The 13,122-nt window shown below is 36.5% G+C and overlaps 2 protein-coding genes across 2 annotated transcripts; one reads left to right on the top strand and one right to left on the bottom strand.

The window, feature by feature from the left end:
* The first annotated feature begins 2,652 nt into the window (after nt 1-2,652).
* LOC107549541 (cell growth regulator with RING finger domain protein 1-like) lies at nt 2,653-4,246 on the top strand. Its single transcript, XM_016230672.1, has 3 exons — nt 2,653-2,994; nt 3,074-3,181; nt 3,374-4,246. The coding sequence occupies exons 1-3, from the start codon at nt 2,884-2,886 to the stop codon at nt 3,701-3,703; spliced, it is 549 nt and encodes a 182-aa protein (XP_016086158.1). The 5' UTR covers nt 2,653-2,883; the 3' UTR covers nt 3,704-4,246.
* On the bottom strand, nt 4,010-9,749 carry LOC107549540 (26S protease regulatory subunit 10B). Its single transcript, XM_016230671.1, has 14 exons — nt 9,581-9,749; nt 9,110-9,189; nt 8,968-9,007; nt 8,833-8,885; nt 8,678-8,745; nt 8,415-8,529; nt 7,419-7,506; nt 7,267-7,328; nt 7,014-7,137; nt 6,855-6,916; nt 5,548-5,668; nt 5,373-5,453; nt 4,945-5,016; nt 4,010-4,447 (listed from the first exon to the last, which is right to left on the bottom strand). The coding sequence occupies exons 1-14, from the start codon at nt 9,663-9,665 to the stop codon at nt 4,329-4,331; spliced, it is 1,170 nt and encodes a 389-aa protein (XP_016086157.1). The 5' UTR covers nt 9,666-9,749; the 3' UTR covers nt 4,010-4,328.
* Nucleotides 9,750-13,122: the final 3,373 nt, after the last annotated feature.

The following is a 13,122-nucleotide window of genomic DNA, read 5'->3' as shown; positions in this document are numbered from 1 at the left end:
AACCTAGAAGAGTACAAGGCTGGTTGTGCAAAAAGGCTATTTCTAAAAAAAAAAAAGGGTCAATTCCAACTTTGCTATAACAATATGGCGCTTCTGAATCAGCGACTGTAAGTATGTTTTGTTATTAGTTGAAATATTTGCTATTGACTGTTCAAATGCGGAGTTTTGCGCAGCGTAAGAGTAACGCGTGTGTGTGTGAGAGAGAGGGGAACAGGGTCACATCACAGGACAGTGAACGGTCTGTCAGAAATCATAGCACGTCAGCTGTCTTAACCGCGGCTTGTGTACTGCTTCATCACTGTGTCTGTCACGCGACTCTGTTGCCCTTTCAGGCTTGAACTGATGGTAAAACTAACGACATTATTAACTGTCTTGATATTTACTTTGAAAGCTGAAGCTGCGATTATGGTAAGAGGCGTTACATTTCCGACGCGTGCTTGTGGTGTTCGGCCAATCACAATGCACTGGGTCAGCTGGCCAATCAGAGCAGACTGCGCTTGTCAAAGGAGGGGGCTTTGTTGAAAACGACCTGTTTGAGAGAGGCGGGGCATAGAGGACTTACAATAATGTACAGTATTTGAAAAATAATGTGTTTTTTTTACATTAAAGCATGTCAACATATTCTGTTACACCAAATACACAAAATAATGATCTTTAAAAGAGCATCATATGACCCCTTTAAAATAGTGGTTCAGTGATACAGCTTGCTTTACATTAGAAGTAAACTATAGTGTGTCATCATGACAAATGTACATAAATGTATATAATACATATAAATCTGTATTTATTATGTCATCATGATGAAAATGAAATTATTTGTACATAAATGTATACAGTATGCTGTTTACATAATTGGGTAAAAAAGCAAATGTATCATGTCATTATGATGATTTATCTTTTAAATAAAAATGTACACTTAAATCTGGGGTCAGTTAGATTTTTTAATGTCGAACCCAAGGCTGCATTTAATTGATTAAAATACAGTAAAAACAGTAATATTGTGCAATAGTATTACATGCGTTACAATCAAATCAGCTGACTTCCTGTGCCATTCAGTATACATTTTTGTAATGCTTACAGAACCTGAATGATATACAATGAGGAAATAAAAGGGAAAAAGAAGAGTGAACAGAACCACAAAAAAGAGAGGGAAAAGCGCAAAAAAACAAACAAACGCAGGGTAAAGTACAGTGTATTGTTGACCTTGCATAGTTACATTCAATTTACAATACTGAGATATGATTATATCTATTTTAACATTGCTAATTCTCAGTCCAAAAATTATTTCCACATGCTCCATAAAATAGCCCCCTTTTGCTTTTTTAATTTTAAAGAAAAAGTAAGGGTTTCCATCTTACATATTTCAATTACAATTGCTTTCCATTCTTCTAGAGTGGGAGGATTAAGTTGAAGCCATTTACGAGTAATAGCCCTTTTAGCTGCAACCAGTAATATTCTCCATACGTATGTATAATTTGTTTCATGCAAATCCAGAATTCCCAAATATAGCACATGAAACTGAAATGGGATATTAATCTTGAATATGGCCTCCAATGTCCGGTGTATGTCTTTCCAAAACAAGTGTATAACTGGACATGCCCAGAATAGATGGTGGTGATTTGCTACTTCTGAATTAGTGTCTCCAACACCTAAATCCTATTTCACTATGGCACTTTTGTGCAGGGGATATAAAAAATCGAATTACATTTTTCCATGCAAATAACCTCCACTGATGTGAGCCTGTGGTTTCCCATTGGGATTTACACGTTTTTAACCAAGCCTCTTCTGTTATAATAATGTTTCCTTCCTTTTCCCATTTAATTCGGACATATGAGGTAGAATCTGATCTGTAATTTTGAAAACAATGATAAAATTTGGAGATTACCTTACTAATAGTATTAGCCCTATATGCCGACGGGAATATCTTTACTAAATCATTCTGTGCCCAATCCCCGCTCTTGTTCACTTTTGAATTAAAGTAGTGTCTTATTTGAAAGAATCTAAACAAGTCTTGATTATCCAACTTAAACTGATTTTTTAATTCTTGAAAAGTTAAGTATTATTGTTTGTAACAGAATAATATGATGTAATGCCATTCTTACTCCAATTCTTAAAAGATTCATCTAGAGTATTTGAAGTGAAATCTGTAACGTATGCACACCACCTCAATATCTTTAGAGCGTCTTTCAAATCATATTTTTTTATTACTGTGGCCCATATTTCTAGGATAGTCATTATCCATGGATATTCTTTACTTATATATTTTTTTTTTTATAAATTATCATCTGCAATTACTGCCTGAATCGGTATTTCAGGAAAAAAAAGGAGAAATCAATCTGTTTCCAGTAACTGTTTTCTATTTTAATATATTTTAAAACAATTTATACTTGTGATGGCAAAGATTGAATGAATAGAAAGATCAGTATTTTTTAGAAATATAAATATTTTCTAACATTAAAAATGCATTTACGGTTACATTTGATCAGTTTAATACATCCTTTCTGAATAAAGCTATTAATTTCTTTAAAAGACTTTTTAACTGGAGTGCATATATATATATATATATATATATATATATATATATATATATATACACACACACACACACACACACACACACTACATTTTTGTAAACTAGCTAGAAAATGCACACAAATTGTGAATGTAGTGAAACAGTTCTCAAATTTTGGAGTGGAATTTATATTGCATATCTGTATATGATTTTCTAAATATATGGTCACGTGACAAAACATCTTCTCTTGCACTCTCCTTAATGTCACCAAAAAAAAAACATTTTAAATGAATACGATGGAACACAATTTTATGCTTTGTCCTTAACACAGCGTTAGTATACATAAAGAAGAAAAAGAATACTTCACCCAGATGCCTCCAGATCTCGGAGTAACTGATTTTGGGTTGCTCCCCCGGGATCGATACCCCTTGGTGGCTGTGCTGACACTTGCCAATCCAGAAACCAGGGACAACTACAATATTGTAAGCAGCACATTTTTTTTTCTTTATCGGATTTGCTTGTTGGAAACAGATAAACTATGTTATTCTGTTGTCTTTCTAGGTGGCCAGTGTGACAGTGCTCCACGTTCCTGATGTCAAATACAGACTCTCTGTGAGAATCTTGTTTCAGTATCTTCTCACGGCACATGGGAATTTGTACGATCTGAAGGTATGAAAACGTCTTCACAACATTGTCATTTTCTACTGTTCTGGGATCAGTTTTTGTATGCGCATTTTGATCACACTTAACCTTCAACACCTAGTGTCCCTGAAGCGAAATGGGAGTGTTTAATTATACACCATTAATTGAGAGCCTTTTCTAGAGCGGGATTGTGGGCTTAAAACTATTCTTTTTCCACAGCCTCTCTTCATGTCAGCAGACAACAGCAACTTGTCTGGAACCACAGAGCCTTCAACTAGCACGCAAGGGGCGGAGCCACAGCCCGAAAGGCCAGGTGAGAAGGGGGAGGAGTCTGATGCAGAAGGGGAGTGGCCTGATACCCAAGGCAGGGACTGTGTGGTGTGTCAAAATGCACCTATAAACAGAGTGCTGTTGCCATGCAGACATGCATGCGTATGCGACGGCTGCGTGTGCCACTTCCAGCACTGTCCGATCTGCCGAGCGTTTGTCCTTGAATCTTTTGCTCTGGCTAACCGACCAGCTCACGATGAGGACTTAACAGAAGACTAAGCCTGTGTAAACTCAGTATTAAAAGCAAGCCTTTGCTGGAAATGCTAAACTCGAAAAGGAAACGTAGCATCTTCAAGATAAAGGGTTGCAGGCAGCTGACCTTTAACCCCCACGTATGGATACTTCTAGAATTATGTCAGTTTTAGGCTTTTGAAGTCGAGTGTGCTTGTAAGATTTGTTTAATATAGAGATTTTAAGTTGAATAGGATATTTATTTATTTTTGTCAATATATTGGTTTAACTAACAAATATACATTTCAGAAGGAATCATTGTGGAGTTTTGGAGAGATACAGTGGGAGGTTATCTTATTTCTTTAATCATTGACTTTAATGATGTGGAAAAGCAGGCCAGGCACACACAGTTTATATAACGGATCACACAGATTTCTAGATCCGTATCATCTTACAAGTCTACACTTGGCCAACAGGGGGCTAAACAATGCATTAACTGAATAGCTGAAGTCACTTGATGGTAGTCTTGGAAATGGATCATCAGAATGCCTTAAAATATTGATTAAAAAAAAAACTATTGCAGTAAAAAAAAAAAAGAGTGTTGTGTCCATGGACAGTACTGTTTACTGACCGAAAAACCCTCACATTTATACTTTGCACAAAAACTGTGGTTCTATACAGGCTTGTAGTCGAGTTTGGACTCCAGCTTCTTGGAGTCTGCCACCTTCCTCACAGCTTTCATGAAATCCTCCTGAGTCACGTACTCATGATCGGCACGGATGGCAAACATACCTGTTGGATAAAAAGGAGGAGAGCTCAAAATGATAAGAATTCTAGAGGCTCAAAGGTTCAAGGTTTGGCTGGTCAGTGTCATGCTATTAGACCCAAAAGCACATTTCCACTACAAAAAAAACTGACAACAAATACTGTTGTTCTTTATTACAGTGGGCAAATCTTAGAATGTTTTATGGCACATGAAGTTTATTCTACATAGATACATATACTACAGTTATTTTCATAGCCTTCAATTTACACACTGTATGGAGGGCAACATTGGACAGGATGTAGAATAGCTTTTTAAAATAAAATACTGAAAATAAATTGACAATTTTTTCTGATTAATCAAAGAATCTACAGATTAATCGATTATCAAAAGTTGCAGCCCTAATTATATTAGCATGGCACGCAATTTATAGTTTTTAAATCAACAGCACATTTTCATTTTTGGGCGAACTATTCCTTTAATGCTTCTTTGATTTGCACATTGCAATGCATGTAACATTTCTTACCAGCTTCAGTGCACACATTCCTCAAATCGGCTCCATTGAAACCGTCTGAAAGCTTGACGATGGCTTCATAATCTGGAGACGAAAGGAAATGTGATGAGAGAGGAAAAGGAGTCACAGCTGTAAAAACTAAACCAGAAAATCATAGAGGCGCACCTATCTCTCCATGCTTGGTGATGGGCCCAGAGTGGATCTTCAGGATGTCCAGTCGAGCCTGTTCATTGGGCAACTCAATGTCTGTACATTTGGAAAAAATAAGTAAATAAATAATAACTCAAGATTTCTTACCAGTCACTGAATATGTGAAGTTGGAGGATAGTGAAAGTCAAACTTACGGATCTTTCTGTCCTCTGGAGACGAAAGGAAATGTGATGAGAGAGGAAAAGGAGTCACAGCTGTAAAAACTAAACCAGAAAATCATAGAGGCGCACCTATCTCTCCATGCTTGGTGATGGGCCCAGAGTGGATCTTCAGGATGTCCAGTCGAGCCTGTTCATTGGGCAACTCAATGTCTGTACATTTGGAAAAAGTAAATAAATAATAACTCAAGATTTCTTACCAGTCACTGAATATGTGAAGTTGGAGGATAGTGAAAGTCAAACTTACGGATCTTTCTGTCTAGTCGGCCAGGACGCAGCAGGGCAGGGTCTAAAGTGTCCGGCCGGTTGGTGGCCATGATCATCTTGACTCTATGCAGAGTGTCAAATCCATCCATCTGATTCAACAGCTGACAGACAGAAATATATCTAATCAGCTTCTTTTTTTTGGATTGTACATTGATATATAGGAAGATTGGAATTAAAGCAATAAATTAAGCATTAATTGACAAGTAAAACGTTTATTAATTTTGTAAAAAAAAAAAAAAAAAAAAAAAAATGGACACGAATATTTGGGATGTTTTGAAGGGGCCAATAACACCGTCCAAATGTTCACGCAAAGAAAGAAGGCGTAATTTTTATTCTCGCTGTAGTATTGTTGTTGCCGCCGCCATGTCGTGAAGGCTCTGTGTTTTTTTATGGAGGACTTTTATGCACATTTTATGGATTTCCTGATCCTGGTAGAGTAGACTATAATGCTGGCTGTTCTGACTCAAAGACTAAGTTTTTTATATTTTATATATTTAAAGCAAGTTTTTTGGGCAGTGTAGAGTAGCGCTTTTTATTTGTAATTTCTCCGATCACAAATGCAGACATGGTTTTACGTTTACGCGGCGCGATGAAACGCAACGTGTAAAAAGACAGTACAAGTCATTTTAATCCATAATTATGTCCCCATTGGATGCAACGAATGCCTCGTTTATAATGGGTTTTCATGTTTTTGAATCATCGCTCCGGCCTGACAGGGCATCATCACAATATGGTGAGGGGCGTAACATTTCCGTCACACGCTTGAGGTATTCGGCCAATCACAATGCACTGGATAGCTGGCCAATCAGAGCACACCTTGCTTTTTCAGACCGATGAGCTTTGTAAAAATTGACGCGTTTCAGGAAGGCGGGGCATAGAGGAGAAACAATAATGTATAGTATGTGGAAAATAATGTGTTTTTTGAACCTTAAATCGCATAAACATTTCATTACACCAAATAATGTTCTTTTTAGCAACATCATATGACCCCTTTAATTTAAAGCAATAAATTAAGTAAAAAAAGTGTATTAATTTTGTGGGGAAAAAATAAAAAAAAAATTGTACACTGATATATAGGAAGATTTAAATTAAAGTAATAAATTAAGCATTAATTGACAAGTAAAATGTTTATTAATTTTGTACAAAAAAAAATATAAAAATAAAAACTGCAGTTGACAGAAATTTTAAAAAGTATTTAAAAATATTAATGAATGAAATTTAATAAAACAAAAACTTTATAATTTCACAAGCTTCATTCACAAGGTTAGTTACAAACCCCCTCCATACCTCCATCAGTGTCCTCTGGATCTCTCGATCTGCAGAGGTTCCTTCAGAAAACCGACGTCCACCTTCAAAGACAAAGTATGTGTGGAATCCATTTAAGAACTGAATTTCCATTACGCCTTATAAGAATGGCTTGGACTGCAGTGTGCAGAAGAGCATTACCGATAGCATCGATCTCATCCATGAAGATAATGCAGGGCTGATGGTCTCTGGCGTAGTTGAACATCTCTCTGATGAGTCGGGCACTCTCACCAATGTACTTGTCAACAATGGAGCTGGACACAACCTGATGAACAACATGTTTTATTCACCACTATGACCTTATAGCATAACGGTTGTCCTGTGTCAAATGTATCTGCGTTAAACAGTACGACCCGAGGCAAACTGTTTGTTTATAGCATCTAAATCAACATACCTTCAGGAAATTGCAGTCCAGCTGACTGGCCACAGCTCGGGCAAGAAGAGTCTTTCCAGTGCCTTTAAAAATGCAATACTTTGTGTGAAAACATACCTTTTCACATACATCTCAGTAATTAACTGAAGTAAAAGCATAATAGGGCGACTGACCTGGAGGTCCGTACAGCAGGCAGCCCTTAGGAGGAATAATGCCCACCCTCTGGAACAGCTCAGGATTGGTCAGAGGCAGCTCAATTACCTGCACAAGAGAATTAATCATTCATAATCATTAAGACAGTTCAATGAGTTCAGTAAAGCTCAAGCTGCATTTACACTGCAAGGTGCAATGCACAGATCCAGTCTGTAAACACATATTCTGTTGGTTTACATTCAGACATGCATGACTATTTAAAATAAAGTGTGTATGAATTGGCACACATAAATACAAATTATATATACAGTGGGGCAAATAAGTATTTGATACACTGCCGATTTTTCAAGTTTTCCCACTTACAAAGAATGGAGAGATCTGTAATTTTCATCGTAGGTACACCTCTGGATTTTTTTTTTTTGATTCTGTCTCTCACAGTTGAGGTGTACCTACGATGAAAATTACAGATCTCTCCATTCTTTGTAAGTGGGAAAACTTGAAAAATCAGCAGTGTATCAAATACTTATTTGCCCCACTGTATATATACTGATTTATTCATTAATCTTGTAATACATTTTTTTTTTTTAAACAAATCATAAGAATATTTTTACAACTCTTTTGCTTTAGACCATCTACAAACGTTAAATCTTAAAATAAAATGTTAGGGTTAACACTGCATCTTTCTAGCGAAAAAGAAATGCAGCGATTGTTCATTTAGTTATTTTCAAAGCTTCAATGTACTGTCAAAAAACCTTCATTATTGTTTAATTCTAACAAATAAGTTCTTATTAAAAACTAACCAAAATGTAAAATATTTTGCTTATAATTTCTGCACAGGAGAGACTTGGGTGTCGTTTCCAAACAAAAGGAAATATATCGGTATCGGCATCGGCCAAAATGTGTAGAAAAATATCGGCATATCGGATATCGGCAAAAATCCAATATCGTGCATCCCTAGCTTGAGCGCTAGTGTGTTTCGTCAGCTGACGGTAGTGTTATGTTAGTGTATTTCTGACCTCTCTCAGCTCACGGATCTGCTCAGACAATCCACCGATCTCAGAGTAAGAAACGCTGCCAGGATCTTCATGAGACATGTTGTACACTAGAGGATCCACTTCACGAGGCAAATACCTTTATAAAAAAAAAAAACAAGAGGTTCTCATAAAGCATACCAGCTGAATATTAAAGGCCATTTCAGATACACACACATACCTTGCCCGGCAGCTAAGAACACAAGCAAAGCTACACATACTTGACTGGACTTCTTAGTTCTCCTCACCTCATGATAGTGAGAGTCGTCATGTCCAGAGCAACTCTAGTGCCTGGTTTAAGCTTGGTTTTATCCAGCTGAAACAACAATACATGGCCAGATAAGACACAGGACTTGTTAATCACACAAAAATATTAATTATAAATTACAACCGATGTGCTCACCTGTCTGCGACATCCGACCACATAACGTGGGCCATTAGTTGCTTTGACAATAACTACAAAAGAAGAAATTATTTAGCAACTGAGCAGCAGACTAAGACTATAAACTACACCAGAATAAAGGTGAGCTGGACTTACATTTCTCCTCTGTCAGTTGTTTCAGCACCTCACCAACAATCTAAAAAGGCAAGGGAACGATCAGACCATGAGAAACGCAGATATCCGGCTCGTTTATTGCGGAGATAATAAAACACAGGTGTATATTTAGCTGAGATCTTACCTGTCCCACACTCTGTAAAGCTTTCAGATCGTTCTCAGACTTCTCATACTGTTTAGTGAGCTCCTTCAGCTGTTCTCTCACTGCAGCAGAGATGTCAGGCCATCGTGAAGCGATATACAGTGTTTATTTACATGTACTAACAAGTTTCATCTGCTTCATGCATCAGAGACGCTAAAGGTGCATTGTGAGTGTTTCCTCATGGAGAATAACTGCGAGAAATGACTGTGTTTAATTGTAGAATTGTAATTGTGTACTAGAACACTGAAAAGCATGCCGTGTGTAGCTTTATTCAGTAATTTCCTTGGTATCTGCTGGTACTCTTTGCTGTTACCATTAGCCGCTAATTGATTCCAGCACTGCATGACAAAGCGACTTACAGCACAGACTGCCGAAATAAAGCAAACAACAGCCGGAGAAGATGTCAAACTGATCAATAACAGCCTGACGTGCATAGAAAGACATCACACTTACGCTCTTTGAGGCGTCCGTCAATCTCTTTATGCTCCAGTAATTTCTTTCTGTAATCTTGTAAACCTTTCTCCCTGTTGTCCGCCATGTTCACGGCCGCGGCTGCACTCTCTTCTTCTTCTTTTGGTTTTATGGCGGGTTGCGAACCAACTTCATAGGTGCATACCGCCACCTACTGTGATGGAGTGTGAAGAGAACGTCCCATTTCTCACCTAAATCTTAAATTCTGTTCATTATTCCACAGTTCTTAAGAAATCTCATGATTGCACTTATTTGTTTTCCTGCATTTGGACCATCATTCAGAATACTACTTAAGGAAAATTCTTTAACTCCTAAGGATTGTAATTCATCTCTAAATCCACCCCTTTCTCTTCCATATGCTGTACATTTCATCATAACGTGCTCCACTGATTCCTCTGTTAAACAAACATCACATAGACCAGTATTATGTTTCCCTATAATGTATAGTGTTTGGTTAAGATTTGAGTGTCCTGTTCGTATACGTGTTAAAATGACTTGTTCCCTTCTACTTATGTTATGAATTATTTTTCTTCTTTTTATTCTCCTTTGTACTTTGTGATAATGCCTGTTTGACATGAGTCCCAGTATACCTGCCATACAATATTGCATGCATTTAATATGAACTGTTTTCCTTCTATTCTGCTGAGTGCAATATTTATACTTGGATCATCCATATTTAAGGATTCTTTAGCCATTTTATCTACCTCTTCATTACTTTGAATTCCCACATGTGCAGGTACCCATATAAACCCAGTAATTTTATATATACTATATAATGTAATCATGATTTCTGTTAAAATGTCTTTTCTATTTGATTGCCATGATTGTAAACTCATAAGAGCTGCCATTGAGTCAGAGCATATTATTACTTTATCCGGTCTTACTTCATATACCCACTCTAATGCCGTAAGGATAGCTACCATCTCTGCTGTATATACAGAAGTACCGTCCGTAATTCTTCCAGCCTTCCTAACCTGAAATTCTGGAATGAAAAATGCAGCACCTGTCCTTCCAGTTTCTACGTTCTTTGATCCATCTGTGTAAATTTGGAGAAATGAATAATGCATACTTTTTATATATTCTTTAACATACGCTTTTAAATGAAACCCCTCCCCCATTCCCTTAATTTCTTTATGTACGTTTAAGTCAACTTCAGGTTGTTCTAATAACCAAGGTGCTATTGGAGGAGTTACTATTACCGATGCAAATTTATTTGATTCTATTCCAGTTTCATTGATCAATTTCTTAATTTTCCATGCAAATCCTTTACCTGGTTTATTTACTGTTTCCCAACTCTCATTAAGTACTTCTCTTACAGGATGATCCTCTCTTTGGCCCTGAAGATTAATCCAATATGCCATGGCTAGTTTTTCTCTTCTTAAATGTAGAGGCATTTCTGAGGACTCCACCTGTATTGCTGCAATTGGTGTCGTGCTCCTAGAACCAATCTTAGTGCTTTAGCTTGCATAATAACTAGTTTCTTTAATAACGTTGCCGATGCAGATTCATACACAACACATCCATAATCGAGAACTGATCTCATGAGTTCAATATATATATACACTTTAATGATTGCTTATCTGCACCCCAATCTTGTCCTGCAACCCCTCTCATTAAATGTAATACTTAACTACATTTCTTTATAATATAAACTATGTGGACTTTCCAAGTTAATTTATCATCAAACCACATTCCCAAATATTTAAAATTAGATACTTTTTTCTAATGCAGAGCCATAAAGTTTAAGCTGCTTATTTTCTTTAATTTTCCTCCTGGTAAATATCTGGTAATATGTTTTGGATAATGAAAATGTGAACCCCCATTCTAAAGACCACCTTTCTACTATCTCAATTGCTTCTTGAATTCTATCCAAATTAAAAGATACATTTCTTCCTCTTTTCCACATTATTCCATCATCAGCATATAAAGCCGTATTAATTCCTGGAGGCACTTCTTCAAATACATCATTGATGATAATGTTAAATAATAAAGGGCTTATCACACTCCCTTGAGGTGTCCCATTCTCCACACTCACTATCTGTGACAATTCATTTCCCACCTGAACCTGAATTGTTCTATCTAATAAAAAACTTAAAACCCAGTTATAAATTCTTCCTTCAATTCCACTTTTTCCCAATTTTAGTAGTAAACCTTCTTTCCACAACATGTCATATGCCTTTTCAGTATCAAAATAAACTACTACTAAACCCTCTTTCATTGTTATAGCTTTCTTGACATCTGTCTCCAGCTTTATTAATGCATCCAATGTTGAACGACCTTGTCTAAAACCATATTGATAAGGTGCTAACCCTCCCTTACTCTCTACATGATTCATCCTATTTACAATCATTTTTCACAAAAATTAGACGTAAGTGCTATTGGCCTGTAATTCCCAGCTATTGATGCATCTTTTCCTGGCTTAGCTACTGGTATTATTATTGCATGTTTCCATGATCTTGGTATCCTCCCTTCTATCCATATCTTATTAAATAATTCCAGTACTACTTTAAGAATACTATCATCTGCATGTTTGATCATATTATAACATATTTTATCTTTTCCTGGAGCTGATTGCCTAAATTGACATAATATTCTTCTAAGTTCCCATATCTCAAAATCAGCATCTAATACTCCTGTCCCATCAGGTTTTCTATTATAAATACATTGATGTTGCTTTAAAATGTCCCGTCTTTTCCTTCTATAATTCTCATCCAGATGTTCTTTACTATGTGCCTTTTGAAAGGTCTTGACTAATATTTCTGCCTTTTCCTTTTCTGTGATAGCTGTTACTCCTTCTCCTGTTAATATCGGAATACCCCTAGTTTTATATATCCCAATCATCTTCTTCAACATACCCCAAACCTCACCCACTTGAGTTTCTTTACCTATCGAAGAACAATACTCTTGCCAGTATTTCTTTTTTGCCTGTTTGATTTTCCTCCTAGCCTGAGCTCTTTCTTTCTGATATTTTACTACTGCCTCTATATTCAATATTCTTTTTAGGATTCTAAAAGCTTTATTTCTATTTTTTAATAGCATTAGAACATTCTTCATTCCACCATGGAACGACTTTATCCCTTCGCTATCCTTTTGCTTTTGGAATGGATTCTTCTGCTGCTCTGATTAAAATTGAACTCAATCTCTCGGAGCACTCTTCAATATCCTCTTCCATATTAAATCCCAACAGCTCTGTCTTACATATAAAATTCAATTTCTGTATCTGCTTTCTCAAATTTCCATCTTTGCTGTTCAAATACCATATCCCTCTTTACTTCTACTCCTACTGTACTAATTATTGGATAATGATCGCTCCCAATTGTCGATTGATCTAGTACTTTCCATTGACATTTAACTGCTATAATTGCTGACACTAATGTTAGATCTATGCACGATTTTGATTGATCCCTTATATTGAACCTTGTTCCAGCCCCATCATTTATGCACACTAAAAAATTATCCTCCATAAATTCTTCCACCACTGTGCCATTTTTATCTGTATTTGAGCTTCCCCATGTAACACTATG

This window comes from Sinocyclocheilus grahami, unplaced genomic scaffold (genome assembly GCF_001515645.1).
Source record: "Sinocyclocheilus grahami isolate Dianchi unplaced genomic scaffold, SAMN03320097.WGS_v1.1 scaffold374.1, whole genome shotgun sequence".
Taxonomy (NCBI): domain Eukaryota; kingdom Metazoa; phylum Chordata; class Actinopteri; order Cypriniformes; family Cyprinidae; genus Sinocyclocheilus; species Sinocyclocheilus grahami.
This window is presented reverse-complemented; position numbering and strand designations above follow the sequence as displayed.